Source organism: Perca fluviatilis, chromosome 21 (assembly GCF_010015445.1).
Source record: "Perca fluviatilis chromosome 21, GENO_Pfluv_1.0, whole genome shotgun sequence".
NCBI classification, from domain to species: Eukaryota; Metazoa; Chordata; class Actinopteri; order Perciformes; family Percidae; genus Perca; species Perca fluviatilis.
In genome coordinates, this window is record NC_053132.1 from 26,024,085 (window position 1) to 26,041,544 (window position 17,460).

At 40.2% G+C, this 17,460-nt stretch overlaps 1 protein-coding gene across 1 annotated transcript in view; it reads left to right on the forward strand.

The window, feature by feature from the left end:
* Positions 1-14,074, forward strand: part of hs3st3l (heparan sulfate (glucosamine) 3-O-sulfotransferase 3-like) — a 29,150-nt gene extending 15,076 nt beyond the window's left edge. The window contains exons 2-3 of the mRNA XM_039789223.1: positions 8,723-8,952; positions 12,682-14,074. Coding sequence (XP_039645157.1) covers positions 8,723-8,952; positions 12,682-13,070 — 619 coding nt within the window. The 3' untranslated portion in view covers positions 13,071-14,074. The remainder of the gene's footprint in view (positions 1-8,722; positions 8,953-12,681) is intronic.
* Positions 14,075-17,460: the final 3,386 nt, after the last annotated feature.

Below are 17,460 nucleotides of genomic sequence, written 5' to 3' on the forward strand. Positions count from 1 at the left end.
AGAATAAGGTAATAGAGCTGCTTTTTGGCACTTTTACTAAGGTAAATAAGCTTTCATTATGAGGCCAGAGGCCTGTACTATGAAGCAAGATTTGGGGTTAACAGCTAACTTCACGTTCAACCCAGGGTTTTCTTTATCACGAAGGTGGATCACTTGATACCGGGTTCAATCGCCGTGGTAACTCATGCTGGACGCCTAACCTGGTCGGGAGCAGGTTATGTTGGAGATCAGAGATCAACCGGTGTAAAAGCACCGCCTACTGACCAATCAATAGGCCTACTCGATTGATAACGGCATCACCGTTCTTATAGAAAATCAGGCGGAGCTCGGTGTGGAGAGAAAAAAAGGAGAGAAAAAAAAAAAAAAAAAAAAAAAGGGGGGGGAAGAGTGAAAAAGAGAGAGAAAAGAGCGCGCTCATAAAAGTTAAAACATTTAGAGACCGACAACGCCGTAAACATTCCCTGATGGGTATATTTATGAAATATATAGATTTGAATGGGAGGGAATTACATATCGGCTATTTCTCTGCTTCTTGAGCCAATGCGCACAGCGGTTTGAATTATGTTTTTTATATTTTTTATTTGCTCTCACGATCGCTTCCACTGGCAGGATTGCAACTGAAACAATAGGCTAATTACGGCAGTTTATGGAAAGCACAAGTGTAATTATGGTCAGATCTTGGTCCTGACTGATGGTGAAGTGATATTGATAAGTGTTGATTTACGCATCAGCTGACGAGACTGCACAACTACGTTTGATTGGTGAACAGTCACGTACGTGGTAGAGCCTTTGGCGGAAGTCTCTCTCTCTCTCTCTCTCTCTTTCAAAATAAAACATTAAAATGAGGCGTACGCGGGGGGAATACAAACAATGACGCGTAGAATACCAAAGAGGTAAAAAGAAAAGTAACGAGCTCATTGTAGCCCAATGTAGCAGAGTAAGAGTACAGTTTCTTCTCCACAAATCTACTCAAGTAAAAGTAAAAAGTATAGTGATTTAAAACTACTCCTAGAAGTATATATTCAAAAACTTACTCAAGTAAATGTAACGGTGTAAATGTAACTCGTTACTACCCACCTCTGGCCATACTGTATATTATTATAATAATATTAGCCATACTGTATTAGCCATACTGTACTTAACCATCCAAGTTAGATGTACCACAAGCTATGAGATTGTGAAACAATAGTTTATGCTCCTGTGGAAGTCGCAAGTCCGTATGATAACAACCTTGTTTTAAGAAGAACATGTTTATTTGCAATGTCATGGAGTACTACACAACCCACAATCCTAAGCGTAACAGCGATATCTTTGAAATGGAGATGACTGTTACCATGGTAATGTTTACCAAACATGCAAAGCTGTGAACAGCTTGTGAGCTGCTACCACTGAACTCTAAGATTGTTTATGAACACAGTCTTTTACCTTTGCCTTTTTACATTTTTCTAATTTATTTTTGCGCCAAATTAAATGTTTTATGGTCACAATTCATCTTGTAGTTGGTTACCTTGGTTCCAGGCTTATAACTCTTTATATAAAGATTTTCCGAAACGTAAATGGAGTGAATAAATGGGTAAAATCACCTACGGAACTGGACCCATTCAAAAAGTGGGCGGTCACTATTGAGCTCTATTATGGAAATATGGTGAAGTCTTGTTCTAAAAAAGGTGGTGAGTGAAAAAGTTTGAGAGAGGAGTGCCGGAAGAGCGCTTGTCAACTTTGCTCCTCAGGCAGCAGCACAGCGTCTTTACCTCCTCTCTTGCCGTGTGTACTACCAGGCAGGAGTGAGTTACTATGGGAACAGGCAGCGGTGTTGCCAGTTCATTTTGTCAAGGCTTAATTCTGAATTCTTTGTTCGCATGAAAAAAAAATAAAACTTTTATTTTTTTAAACGCTTATTATGTTTACATTAGGCCTGTTCACTGAAATCAAATGCCCACCCACGGATTTATGTTATGATTTACTTCCTGTTTTTTTAAACAGTCATATGTCATTAACAAGCAACCAAGGACTTGTTGGCCACTCGCACACATCAAATTCAGCGATCAGATATTGGAATTTATTACCTTTGAGTTCATGTACAGTATGTGACATCAAATCATGGGTGGGAAAAAAGAACCATTCTTGATGGGAAAGTGTTCTCCAGAATGCCTGAAGGAAGTGTATGGTGACTAATGTAATATAGTGTGTCCCAATTCTGATCAATGTATCAGAAAGCTACTTAGGTCAATTATTCAGTTTGCCATTTTTAAACAATTAATCAGAGTGGAGAGTCACATTTTAATTTACATTGATCTGGCAAACACTACTAAACAGTGGTATTGAAACGATCGTCAACAACCAGTGAATGAACACCTAAATATTACACTATGAGGGTGTAATCATTAACACAAGCCATAGTCCAAGTTAGAAAATAAAAATCTTACCTTTCAAACTGTTTTGTTTAACTCCATTTTATTGGTTTTTGAGGGTTCTTGCATTTCTTAATGTGCTATATCTACTAAAATTACTTTAGCAACATTATAATTATTTTGTTCTTCCCACTGAGGATTAGGTCAACCAGTGACATTGTTTCTGATTCTGAGAAAATGTTGCATAATGTCTTTGTTTCGTCCCGTCTTGATTCTCCATTTATTCAGGGATGAAATGGAATTGAAGTTACAGAAGCCCCGGGATCACAAATTTTTATGCCAAAGTAGGATAAGGAATTTTCTTTTGTGATGCCTGTCAATTAGTGTATCTGTGCAAAGCTCATAGCAGAAGCATATTTATAATAGATATTTTCTTTTGATGGTGCTCTTTGGGGCAGTAATTAGCTCTTTGTGCTTAGGTAATGGCATAGGGCTCTTGGCTCTAAGGCTATTCACAGACAGATTGCTAATGGAGGCGCGTTTGTATCCACTCCCATCATTCCTTCATCACTCCCCCACCCCTTTCATTTAAAACAAGTAAGCAAATTCACAGAGACACACACACATAGTTAGATGAGCACACACAAAGTATTTAAAGGGTCTGGTAAAAATCTACCACACCCACCCTTTATGCACTACCCCCATTCAAAATGAATGGAAAGACCTGTGTTTTTGCCGGACCATCGGACAGCTGACCCAGGCAGTCTGAACGCGGCATTAGACTGTAAGAGATGGGTCCATTGGGAGGCCAAAAGCATAATAGCAAATGCTTGACTAATGAGTGAATGATTGGTTGCTTGTTTTTTGCATTGTGTATGTATTCTGCGTGTGTGTGTGTGTCACACAGACTGTGTGGCTCCTCCTGCTCAGGGTATTGGAGTTAAAAAGGGAAGTCTTATGGCTAAGTGGCGGTAAGTGTTGCCAGCCCTATGTTCAGATCAACTCAAATCCCTGTGTGCGTGCGTGCGTGCGTGCGTGTGTGCATGTGTGTGTGCATGCGTGTTTGTCAGATTCATAAAAGTGGGGCCAGTTTGGGAGGGTGGATGTATTGAAAGGAGGTTGTGTTGCAGAAGCATCAGAAACCTGAGTCAATACCAAAAGACAGTCAGAGCATCCTGTCTTTACTGCATCAGCTGTGTGTTCCCTATTGTCTCTTTTTGTTTGTCCTTCTTTTATTAACATCTCATTTATAACTCCTTTGCAACATTTTTATTGACACTTTTACGCCCTTTTCAAACCTATAGTTTACTCTGATCTGAATCAGTTGATGAGTTTGTAAACTTTGAGCGTTTTTCCCTTGGTTCAGTTTCACACAGAAAAAATCCAAGCGAACAAAAATGCATCACTACAAACCACACAAGAACGTTAACTCAGCTTATTGGTCGGATGTGTCTGGGAAGAGAAAGTAAAAACAGGAATAAGGTCCTGTGTTCTGGACTGGTGAATATTTCTTGCATCTGCATGGTTAAACCTGCTCATTTTATTTAAAAGATTTTTCAGACATTGGTGAGTGACGTTACTACGTCTGTTCTGCTCACCGAGACTTTGCACTGCTCTGCCGGGCACTTTTCTCCAAGTTCAACGGCGGCTGGTTTGACCACGGTTATGCGAGGGATGTGAGCTTGACCGTATTTCTTATCACTGTTATTTGAACAATACACAGTTATATTTTCCTTTTCAAATCAACATTGCGAGACTGCCTAACTGGTGCTTGTTGGAGGATTTGGCCGCAACATGCGAGCAAAAAGAAGCTATAGAAATGGATAACAGAAAGCACAAAAATGGCGCTGAAAATGCGACAATTAAAGAAGAAAGCTCTAGAAAGTGATGCGGCCAGATGTGCTAAACTGAGCAACTTTTTCATTAAAACCAGCTAGCAGTTTGTGAGTGAAACGCCAAATGAAGACGATGAGATGGTTAAGCTAAGCTAGTTTAAGCAGTGCAAGATGATAGCGGACGTGCAAAACGTAATACAGTACAACATTGCCTGCAAACCACCGTTCATGTTTATGAATAAAACTTTTTCTTGCTGCTAACAGTGACAATGAAAAGCCAAGCACCAGCCATGAGCCCAAAAATTGTGGGCAGCTAGGATTGCTCATTAAGTGAATATTATAAGAACTAGAATCAATATTAATAAAGAGTATGGTGTAGACCTGCTTTATATGAAAAATGCCCTGAGATAATCAATTATGCCAGATGATTCGGCACTACATTAATCAAACTGACTTGACTGCATCAGAAAGCATTTTAACATTTGATTTATGTCAGAAGCAGAGCCAGGACCCAGTAGTGTGCAAGGGTTAGCTGCTATTAGTGTGGAAGGCACAGGTAAGCTAAGAACATTGTGAAGCAACACTTACTGCAATTGCACTGAATTGGAAATGATAGTTTACAAAATATACCGAATTACAAGGCTGTAGAGAACAGTGCGCTATTGTAGACTTATATACTAAGGTCTTAGTTAGTTGTAAAGTGGGCATGAATCTCAAGGGCTGAAAATGAGTCCAACTCCGGCCCTGTTGGCAGTGTTAAACTTACAGCAGTACTCAACACAGACTACTGTCAATAGTCCTTTTAAAATCCCCAAAACCACCACACCAACATGCAACGTTCTAAAACCTGCCAGATCACATCAATGCGACGAGACAAGACGGTGTCCCATCTCCATAGCAAAAACATTTTATTTCAATCAGGAGAGACCTCGTTTTGAGTGAAAAAGTATTGACGTGTGCATGATAATGATAAATGTAGTTTTTGGCGGTTAGACCCCATCGTGACATCATCGAATTCCCATTGTGACGTCTTCATATTTCCAGGGGGGCAAGAAGCCGTGAGTATGTAGGATACCCCCCGGTAGAGTCTAGACACTGGTGGTGATGGTGATGAATGAAGAGGATGCTGAGACCTGGATGAATGAGAAGAGGAGCGAGGTCTGGTGAGCTCAGACCTGGGAGCCGGAATTGATGAAGTGAAGGCAAATGGGGTGGAGGAGGGTCGCAATGACATTTAAAAATTGACAGCAAGAATGCGATTGGCTGATCGAGATTGTGGCTAAACCTGGTTGGTTTAACTAAGCGTAGATTCACTGCTTTGTTCTATTTATCTGAAACGGTTTTGTCTCGTTGCAAATATGTGGTCTGAACTGGGCTTTACAGAAAATATTCAGATGTAACCCCCAAAGTAATTGTGAACATTTTCATAAGTAACTGTAATTCCCAGTAAGTGTAATCCATTACATGTATCTACTCCCCAAAGCGGCTTGAAACTAAATAAAATTTAATTGAATTAATTATTATTACATAGGACATAATACCCATAGCTACTGTATTTCCTACATATGAGAGGTTATCTCATCCGTACAAGATAAACATTTTAAAAATGATTTCCTACTTAGAAGATAACATCTTGTATGTAGAAGATAACATCTTGTACATAGTAGATAACCTTCTAGACTTTTTCTGCCTTGCCTTTCAAGGCTTCCGTACAAACAGCTTAAGGGAGAATAAATATTTGATTACATTCATTACAGAATAATTCCGGTCAACAACATGCTTTTAGCCTCTTAACATGTTCGAGATGTCGTTACAAGGGCCTTGCCATGTGAACTGATTCCTTCCGCGTGAACACAGTGAATATGGCTGCAGTAGATGTGAAAGAAATGCATAAAAGTTGTGCTAATTCATACCTCTGTTTAGTCCGGTGTTAAGACGGCTAGACAAGTGCTTAGGGACCGTCTACAAACTACAACACCGAAAAGAGATACAACAAAAATATTTATTAATTTAATGATTAAATAAGGTGTCTCCAAACTTACCTCAATTATAACGTGTATCCTGCTAGTTGTACTACAGCACTTACTTTAAAAAAATAAGCATATGCCTATTTTGGAAAATATTTTTGTATCGCTTTTCGGTGTTGTAGTTTGTAGATGGTCCCTAAACACTTGTCTTGCCGTCTCACCACCGGAACACCAGAACTAAACAGCGATTTTTTTCAGCCATTGGAGACCATTGATTCATAGCTAAAGATAAATAATTTCAAACCAATGGCTGAACAGTAGCTATTAGTTTCTATTAACAAACATATGCAAATTAATGGTTGCCTGGAACTGTTTGGAAAATACTTCTAAAAATCTAAAACAGTGCAGCATACATTAAGAAATGGTCACCAAAAATATAAACTTTTGTAGTATTTGTAGTTTAAGAAATACAAATTGTAAACACTTTAGTATGGGCATTTAAGCTTTGTTTATGTAAACAAGCTGGTAAGCTGATTCAGTGCTGTGTGTGACCATGCTGCCGAGGCTGTGTGTGTTTTGTGAGTCAGTCAGGCAGGTGTGTTGGCAGGTGTGTTGGCAGATGTCCGCGAGTCCCCAGCCGTTTTTTTGAGCCCTCTGGTGTAATTTATTTCTAAATGAGTCCCATCTGCTGGCCTTCTGGTGTGGAGTTAGAGATGAGCAGAGCGAGATACATTCAAGGAAAGACTCCTGTGTTTATGTAGCACTGCTGTCCCCTGCCTGGGTGTCTGGATCCCTGGAGATGGATACTCTCTCACTGTCTATAAGAGTGTGATGTCTGTCAAAGTGACTACTGTGGGATTGTATTATGGAGTGTGTGTGTGTGTGTGTGTGTGTGTGTGTGTGTGTGTGTGTGTGTGTGTGTGTGTGTGTGTGTGTGTGTGTGTGTTTCTAATCGCTGAACGCACTATAGAGACATCTTGGAAAATAACCACAATTTACAGGCATATACCTGTATCTGTACGCATCCTCCACCACCCTCTTTAAGGCCAGGTAGTCTTTTTGGGTGCTGCTGCCCATCCAGGTGGTGATGCTCCCAGACAGGATGCTCTCTATGGTTCAGATGTAAAAGTTCCTGAGCACCCTGATGGGGAGCTTAAAGTCTCTCAGGCATCTGAGATGGCGGAGACGCTGACAGGCCTTCTTCACTAGGGAGGTGATGTGGAGCAACCATGTTAGGTCCTGAGTGATATGAACCCGGCAGGGCTCGACATTAAGGCTAGCGGAAGAGAAATTGACTTGCCCCACTGGACAAGTTAAAAGTCAAACAAAATAAAATGCCATGTTACTTCACGTTATGTGCCACTCATTACGTCTATGTTCATCTAGAAAGTGAAATTGTATTAAAAAAAAAAATTAAAAAAAGTTAACACCAACATTTAGTGGCAAAATCCATTGTTATGTCTACAAAATTATTTTAGATATAGTATAAGTTCAAGTCATCACTACTTCTGGCCAAAATATTGACTTAGTATCTCAATGTATTGACTCAGTATCTCAGAATATAAACTAAAAATCTCAAAGTAATGAGACACTTTAAAATATTCACTTAGAATGTCAATAACTTAGTATCTCAATATATTGACTTAATATCTTAATATTGACTTAGTATCTCAATATATTGACTAGGAATCGTAAAGTAATGACAAACTTTAAAATATTGACTTAGAAACTCAATATATTAACTTCTGCACACCGGCGTGCGAAGTATATTTTTTATTATGGAGTCTATGGATCATTTTTTCTTGTTGAATGGGAAGTTTGTTTCTACTGTTTCAACGGAATTTTATTAATGTTGACAGAGTTTGGATGCTTTCAACGGTTTGTTCGAATTCTGCATTAGCAAAACACAAAAACATTTATGAAATGATGATTTTGTGCATGGACAAGTGAAATGTAAATGTACTTTTCCAAAGGACAAGTGCCTCAAAAAGTTAATGTCAAGCCCTGAACCCCAAGATATTTATAGCTGTCAACCCTCTCGACCTGAGCCCCGCTGATCCAGAGTGGATGGTAGATCCTCTGCTGTTTCCTGTTGAAGTCCACAATCAGCTCTCTAGTTTTTGTGACGTTCAGCATGAGATTGTTTTCCTGGCACCAATTCAAAAGGTGTTCGATTTCCATCAGGTAGGCCATCTCATTATTCTCAGTGATCAGACCCACCACAGCTGTATCGTCAGCAAACTTGATGATGTTAATAATAATAATAATAATAAATTTAATTTCACGAACTCAGTCGCTTGTTGACAATGACGTTGGAGTCTGACGTGGTCATGCAGTTGTAGGTGTATAATTAGTACAGCAGGAGGCTCAGTACACAGCCTTGGGGGGCTCCGGTGTTGAGGGTGTGGGGGGATGAGACATGGTTGCCCACTCGCACAACCTGGGGTCTGCTGGTCAGAAAGTCGGGGACCCAGCTGCACAGGGAGGAGTGCAGACCTAAGTCTATTTAATATGATATTGTATTTTGCCAGTACTTTGTCTTTACAACATATTTTTCCTGTACTTTTAGAAGTATGATGCCCAAAGCCCTGGACGGTCAGATTGTTATTGAGAAGACACCTCGTTACTTTGTTACCATGGAAACACCAGCACGAGTCCATGCTATGTCACAGGATGTGAAGCTGATTGTGGTCGTCCGTGACCCTGTGACCAGGGCCATATCTGACTACACACAGATCATCTCCAAGACCCCCGACATCCCTCCTTTTGAGAGCCTGGCCTTCAAGAACCGCACCACAGGTACTGATCCTGGTGTTATGAGCACAGACTCAGACCATAAAAAAAGACAACCCTGTTTTCCTTGCTGCTAATCAGTGCCGCTGCTAGCCATTTTGGTGCCCTAAGCATAATTCCTTTATGATTCAATTCAATTTCAATTCAATTTATTTATAGTATCAAATCATGACAACAGTTATCTCGAGACACTTTACAGATAGAGTAGGTCTAAACCACACTCTATAATTTCCAAAGCCCCAACAATTACAGTAATTCCCTCAAGAGCAAGCATTAGCAGTGGCTGTTGCGACAGTGGCGAGGAAAAACTCCCTTTTAGGAAGAAACCTCGGCAGACCCAGACTCTTGTTAGGCGGTGTCTGATGGGGCCGGTTGGGGGTGTGATGAACAGTGGCAATAATAGTCACATTAAAGATAATGGAACAGTGACTTCGAAGGTAGTCGTTGTAGTTCATGTCATAGCAGGGCACATCGTTGCATACTGAGTAGTGCAGTCTCCTATACCGGATCGTGACTACTCTGTGTGTATGAACATCGCAGCAGGGCGTTGTGGGATGTAATGTGGCGCTGCAGAACACGGGTGGATGCAGCGGATGCAGCGGACGCAGCAGGACGCGGCTGGGCATTGCAGGAAGACACATAAGGACTCCGGGGAGTAAACTCCCCAGAGCTAGGTTAGTAACAAGCAGTTCTCGGACAGGATGCATACAAAAGGAAACAAGTGAAAACAGAGATGAGAGAGCAGCTCAGTGTCTCATAGGAAGGAAGGAACTTCCCTGGTAGTCTAGAATTATAATAGCATAACTAAAAGAGGCAGGTTAGCTTAGAGAGATGTGCCGGATCGGGCTTGAACTCTCCCCTGACGGATCGGGCTGTACTGGCCCGCCTCCCTCTACTCTCACTATGTTATTGATTATATGATAAATAAATCTGATGACTACGAAGAGAAGCAGGTGGGCCGGGTTAGGCGGACGCTGCTACTCCTCACTCCCTAACTATAAGCTTTATCAAAGAGGAGGGTTTTCAGTTTACTCTTAAATGTGGTGACGGTGTCTGCCCCCCGAACCCAGACTGGGAGCTGGTTCCATAGGAAAGGAACCTGGTAGCTGAAGGCTCTGGCCCCCCAGTCTACTTTTAGAGACTCTAGGAACCACAAGTAACTCTGCATTCTGGGAGCGCAGTGCTCTAGTGGGACAATAAGGTACTAGGAGCTGTTCTAGATAGGATGGTGCTTGACCATTTAGGGCTTTGTAGGTCAGGAGAAGGACTTTAATTTTTTCAATTTCAATTTTCAATCCTGAATTTTACAGGAAGCCAATGCAGAGAAGCTAATACGGGAGAAATATGATCTCTTTTCTTAGTTCTTGTCAGAACACGTGCTGCAGTATTCTGGATCAGCTGAAGAGTCTTAAGGGACTTATTTGAGCAACCTGACAGTAGGGAATTACAATAGTCCAGCCTGGAAGTAACGAATGCATGGACTAGTTTTTCAGCATCATTTTGAGACAGGATATTCCTAATTTTGGCAATGTTACGAAGATGAAAAAAGGCTGTTCTTGAGCTTTGTTTTAGATGGGCGTTAAAGGATATATCCTGATCAAAAATAACTCCTAGACAGTAGTGCTGGAGGCCAGGACAATACCATCCAGAGTAGCAATATCTTTAGATAATGAAGTTCGGAGGTGTTTAGGGCCCAGCACAATAACTTCAGTTTTGTTAGAGTTTAACATCAGAAAATTGTAGGTCATCCAGGATTTTATATCTTTAATGCATGCTTGAAGTTTAGCTAACTGACTGGTTTCGTCTGGTTTGATTGACAAGTATAATTGGGTGTCATCCGCATAACAGTGACAGTTAATTGAGTGTTTCCTAATAATATTACCAAGAGGAAGCATATATAAGGAGAATAGAATTGGTCCAAGTACTGAGCCTTGTGGAACGCCATGGCTAACTTTAGCGTACTTGGAGGATTTATCATTAACATTAACAAATTGAGATCGATCAGAGAAATAGGACTTAAACCAGCTTAGTGCGATTCCTTTAATGCCGACTAAGTGTTCCAATCTCTGTAACAGGATTGTATGGTCAATAGTGTCAAATGCAGCACTAAGATCTAGTAAAATGAGTATGGAGACAAGTCCTCTGTCTGCAACTGTTAGAACGTCGTTAGTAATTTTCACCAGTGCCGTCTCTGTGCTATGATGCTTTCTAAATCCTGATTGAAAGTCTTCAAATAAACTGTTGCTGTTGATGCCCTATTATCAAAATAAACCAAAGATTTTTGCTGTGTATCTGTCCCTAAACTGCTGGTTGAGGGTGGTTGATCAGGGCTTGGTACTGTTGTGGAGTCTACAGACCTGCTGGCCGGCTAGGGTTGATGTGTGCCTGAACTGCTTGTAGATGGTTGCTCGTCGTCTGTATCTTCCTCTTGGCCACGTGTTCCTCCTATTACGTATCTCAGCATTGACCCTGCATTAATTTAGAAATACAAAGAAAAAGGATCAGTATAGAAAGAGACAAAACATTCAAACAAAGAATCTTATACCGAAAACAATTATAAACATTTAAAACTGAAAGCATGCAGCCAAGGAGCTCTCCCCCTTTATTACTTATTTATCAACTATTTGATAAATCTGATCTAATCTAATACAAAAGCATAATAGAATGAGTTGCAATATTGCACACAATTCAACAATAATGTGTGCTTTATATCATTCATAATGACATTTTATATTTATATCTTACCTACAGGAATAAAAGCAAAATGCTACACCTTACACAAGACTACATTTCTGAATCTTAAACATTATTTTACCATTTAATTGAATACAACTTAAATATGGTTACGATAGCATTTTGTCTACTACAAAAATGTTACTGAGAAAGTATTGACCACCGTCACGTCAAAATAAACCATAAACTACTGCTCAATATCTAAAGTAAAATAACAGCTAGCTGGTGTTAGTTACTTGTAAAATGCATAGATAGTGTTTAACAGTAAAATCTTAATTTAGCTTGCACCTAAGTTATAACATATTTGAGTTTGCTAACATTAGCAATAACGTCAGCTAGTTCGAGGTGTATGCATAGGCTAACCATTACATTAGCAGCACAACTCCCATATTTAAGAATGATTAAACATGGACTTACCTGCAAGTCATGCACGGGCATCATCTCGCAGTTTCTTCTTTTTTCTTTTCTCTGATCCTGACTCCTGCTGTCTTTTCGAGGCCATTTCCAAAAAAGTTGACTTAGCCTACTGTCAAACTTCGTCAGGCACAATCCAACAGACCACTGGGAAGGGCACCCACGGTTAGCTTGGGAAGTTGAGTGTGTGTGTGTGTGTGTGTGTGTGTGTGTGTGTGTGTGTGTGTGTGTGTGTGTGTCATGGATGTATTAAAAGAACGGTGTGTGTGCGTGTGAGTGTGTGTTTGTGTTTGGGGGTGGAGGTGGGGGGTGGGCACCATCGTTACTTTCTTGAGCAATTAAATATATCTCTTGTTCTGCCTGTTTTGTGATATACTTGCCTAAAAAGTACCTAATATTTCTATACTGAAATAATATCGGCATTATAATTATTATGACTGATGGCATCAATTCTGGCTAAGTCCTGGATCTTCGCAATCCTACCTACGGCACCTTTAAATGTAATAGTTGAATGAGAATTTGAGACAATGGTGGTAGCAATGATGATTTTGAATAAAGAGACTTGGTATATCTCTGTCTTGTCTCTAGGTCAGATCGACTCACTGTGGAGCCCGCTGTGGATAGGCCTGTACGCCCAGCACCTGGAACGCTGGCTGGCCTGGTTCCCCAGGACTCAAATCCATCTGGTCAGTGGTGAGAGGCTCATCTCCGACCCTGCCGGAGAACTGGGCAAAGTCCAGGACTTTCTGGGTCTCCAGACGATTGTCACAGACAAGCACTTCTACTTTAATAAAACAAAAGGCTTCCCCTGTCTGAAGAAGCCGGAGGGCAGCAGTAAACCTCACTGCCTGGGGAAGACAAAAGGGAGGACGCATGCCTCCATCGACCCAGAGGTGATGCAGAGACTGAGGGATTTCTACAAGGTGCATAACCAGCGCTTCTATCAGATGGCGGGCCAAGACTTTGGATGGCAGTGACCCTTTGATTGTGTGCAACCAGAGGCTTTTGTTGGCATTACACTGCTTTGGGTAGAAGCATGAGCAATTCTTCCATCTGACTGAAACCGATTATTATTATCTGCTTATGACCAGCAGGACATCTCAGAGACTTAATAATAAAAACTCAGTGTCAGTACATTTACCCCTATCAATCAATCATCTTGTTCAAGTGTTTGAAAGACAGCAGCATTATTTTATCTGTCATAGATGTTCAGTAAGGAATGTACTATATACATCTTCCTCATTTGGTAGACAACTTATTCCTATGCGAGGTGGTTAAATAAAACATTTGTGAGGTCATGAGAAAGTGCTTGCTATAGGTTACAGCTGTAAAAAGTTTAATGGTGAAATACCCAGTGTAGCTGTTAGCATTTCTGGTTTGCGGTTTAATCCTGATGCTCTAGTTGGTAGGCTGTTGTGGCACAATAAACCTAGAACTGGTGCATTTTCATATTCCAGAATTTCCACAACTTTTTCTTACCTTCTTGTTCTTCAGTCTCACTGGTTAAGAATTTAAGGGCAATCAATGCATACATAGAGTATTATCCTCCAAGCATTTTTCCCTAAAAGGGGGGATGAATCTTTTATGTGGCGAGCAGCAAAGGGTGAGAGAGAGAATCTTTATATGAGCTGAGATTTGACTGAGTGGTTTCGTATTCTTAAATAATGAATGTGGATAAATGGATATAGGAGAACTGTTCCGGCTCATTTTCTTCCTTGCCTATTGGCACATTTATGTGCTAGGCTTACGTTAGCATCCGACTGCAGAACGACCGGACTGTACCTTGAGTGAAGTAAAGGAACCACTGGGGGATAACCAAAACGAGACCAGGTCATATCAATGACCATTTCTTGTGATGAAAAGGCTTTCAGGCTTTACTGTTTTTGTGAGAAGGCCTGCCTACAGGGTTGTCTGTTATCAGTGTATCATATGTATTTGCACTAGTTTGAAAGCATACAAAATAAAACTATTTTTAATCCAAGGATTTCCAATTGATTTTCTTTAAATATATTTTTTAAGCATTTTATGCTTTTATTAAAGACAGAAACAGAGAGGAAAGAGAGGGGAAGACAATATAGAAAAGGGTTCAGGGCCAGACTCAAACCCTGGCCACTGCGGTTTAGGACTGAGCCTTAAAGGTACAATATGTAACATTTCTGCTTTAAAATGTCTAAAAACAACCATACCTATGTTATATATTTTTATGAGTTGTGTTCTTACACTATCCCAAATGTTTCCACCAAATGTCAAACCCAGAGAAATCTGTTATTTTATTTTCAGACACGGGATGTTTCCTTTAGTCGCCCATCAGTGGCGTCATATAACCTTTTACTGTGTAGTTACTCTAACTTCCGTCAGAACACTGGCACCAAGATGATACATTCAGGAGTAATTGTAAATCATACAATGTCACAGAAAAAAAATACTTGTAACCGTAATACTGCTTTTTTTGCCATACAGCATCATTTTGTGATTAATTACATCCCACTTTTTTATCACAATAATACAACCTTATTTATTTTGAAAGTTCAATATCGATACCAGCTTAACGTTACTACAATGTGCTGGTTGAAAAGTAGCTAACGTGATGCTAATGCTTTGTGGGTAACATTATGAGGTTACAACATCGTTCAACACGCTAAAAACGTTACTATTAGTATGACTGTTTCGACCACAGTTAACAGGACTGGGCTTACCCACGAATAACTTCACTAGTAACGTTAACGTTAGCTGTATAGATAAACGATTAATCGAATGCTAATTTAGCCAGCTAGCTAGCACACCCCGGTCTGTCTGCCTCACTCCCCCGGCGCAGAGAGACTCAGTCAGCATGACAGCTGACAACAGCCCCGGGACATATAGCTAGCTAGCTAGTTACCGTTAGCCCCCAGTCAGCTATCAGCCAGCTACTTTCATTACAGCAACCCCCCTGCCAGAACTTATCTCCAGACGCTAACGGCAGTTTAATTAAACGTCGGGAAACAGACCATATCAGACCCAGCACCGAGTCACAACAGCGGCCATTCATAGCGTTAGCTAGCTACATCTCCGTAGCGCTATCGGTGTATGTGCCGAAAATCTCCTCCCCTGCCGAATTTCTCCCCCCTTCGCGTTTAGCTGTCTTTACGGTTAGCTAAATTAACCCGACAGAAGGTGGGTTAAGCACCAAAACAAAAAGTTGAGATTACTGAAAAGTGAAGGGGAGATAATTCCGGGCAGCTGGGAGATGTTCTGCTGCTGCACAACGGGCATCGAACGTCCTGCCATTGCGGAGATTTCCCCGACAACCCCCACCCACACCCGTCTCTCAGCCTCGTTTAGTAGCTAGCTAGCGTTACAACAAAGCCTCGGTGTTGAAACCATCCAAAAGGTTACATTGATATGTGAAATATATATATATAGTTTTAGCTGCTGGCTACTGTTAGCTTGCTGGCTCACTAGCTAACTGGTCAGCTACAAATACAAATCTAATCAAGAAAAGCGTAATTATGTTGGGGACACTGCAGCTATTTTATTAGAATAACATGAATAAACGTAACGTGAATAAACTTGAATGGGTAAACTCGTCCGTGAACTGATGCATTCTAACCGGCAGCGAAGGTGTTTAACACTAAAAACTCCCATAATTCCACGCAACTTCCCAACGTCATCAAAAGTCCAGTTTATCGTCCATTGTTTTGGTTTAGAGACCCCTTGCGGCAGAAAGTTACATATTGTACGTTTAATGGTACGGACTCTACCTGGTGGGCTACCGGGGCACCCAAGCCATTGATTTTTGTGTTAATCTTTCTCACATTTCTTCTTTTTCCTTATTGTTTGCCATCAAATATTGTGTTATAAGGTCTCATTGAGCCTTAATGAGAGTAGCTAGGATTAATGTTGAATGTGAGCACAGACAACATTAGTGCAATTGCTTTGAAAATGTAAACCTGTTTACGTCAGATGCAAAAAGGTGGTCCATGTAATAATGCCAATGAAATTGTTGAATTTTAAAGCAAAACTATGCAGAAATTGTCGCATACTGTTGGCTTCTCCTGCTCGAAGACACCAGAAGCACATGTCCTTGATTGCGGTTACCAGAACACAGCACAGTGCACCACCTGCAGCATCACATACAGCAGCGAAAGTGAAAGCCAACCCCGGTGCCATTTTCGTAGCTTCCTCTTGGATGCATGACACTTGCGTGAAGGCTACACACCCAATGTTTAAAAGCACACTCTTCTAGTAGGTCATAAGGGATGATTAAGAGGGATTATTTTTGTATGAGTCTATAGGAAAATACTGCATAGTATACCATTAATAAATCTCTGAGTTATACTGTTGGTTTGAATGGGTGATCTCATTGTAAAGGGGTAAATTATAATTTTAATTTAGAACACAAACAAAACAAATTGAAAGCTGCTGGGTTTAAAGAGAAGAGACATTCTGGTAATGTCAGTGTGGGACAACAATGCCATCTCGTGGACAATAAAGGAAGCATTTTAAGATTGGTGGGGAAAAAGTCCAACAGAAAACATGTAAAACAAGTCTCTTCTTTATTATGATGTTCCTTGTTTACTTTTAAATATCTGTTTATATAAATTTAGTCATATTAATATATTAGGTTGCAAATAATCCACAAAAATGTAACTACAGAACACTATACAAAAAGGTGACTCTGTAAATAAGTCTGACATACACAAAAAGACACAACAATCCATTTGTCAGCATGTATTGCAATAATGAAATTTAAACTGAACCAGAATAAATCTTAAGTTGTCTTCAATACATTTATTTTTTAATTGAATAAATTAATACAATATATAATACATAATATACATTTTACTGTAAAAAAAAACCCCAACAATCCTGGTCTGTGTTTTTCATTAATACAATTTGTGTAAATATGTAAGAAAAGTACCCCATCAAGTAAATATTACACAGAGAACTTCAAAAGAGGCACACTCCTCTTACTGATGAGTTTTGGCAGTTTGCACGGTGTAAGATTTTATTCGAAAATGTGACCGATGACCGGTCTGGCCCTAAAAAGGCTAGACTTAATCTGACTCCAATTCTATGGTCACTGAATAGTGTTCGTTTACTGGTAGATCAGAGGAAAAGACTCAGGATTCAAATTAAGACTCAAGATTCGTCCAGTTAAAGTTAATAACAAGCTTTAGTGAATGATATTGCAAAATACAAAAGCGTATGCATACGGATCAGATTACTTAAAGACAAAACAGCCTATCGCTAAAACCTAGCAGACAGACAGAGATTCCCCCAGCATCTGATGCCGGCTAACCCAGAACCTTTACTTTTTATTCCCTCTCTCTGCTTCATCCGTCTATCGATATGTATCACATTGTATAAACAAATGACCTCGACTTC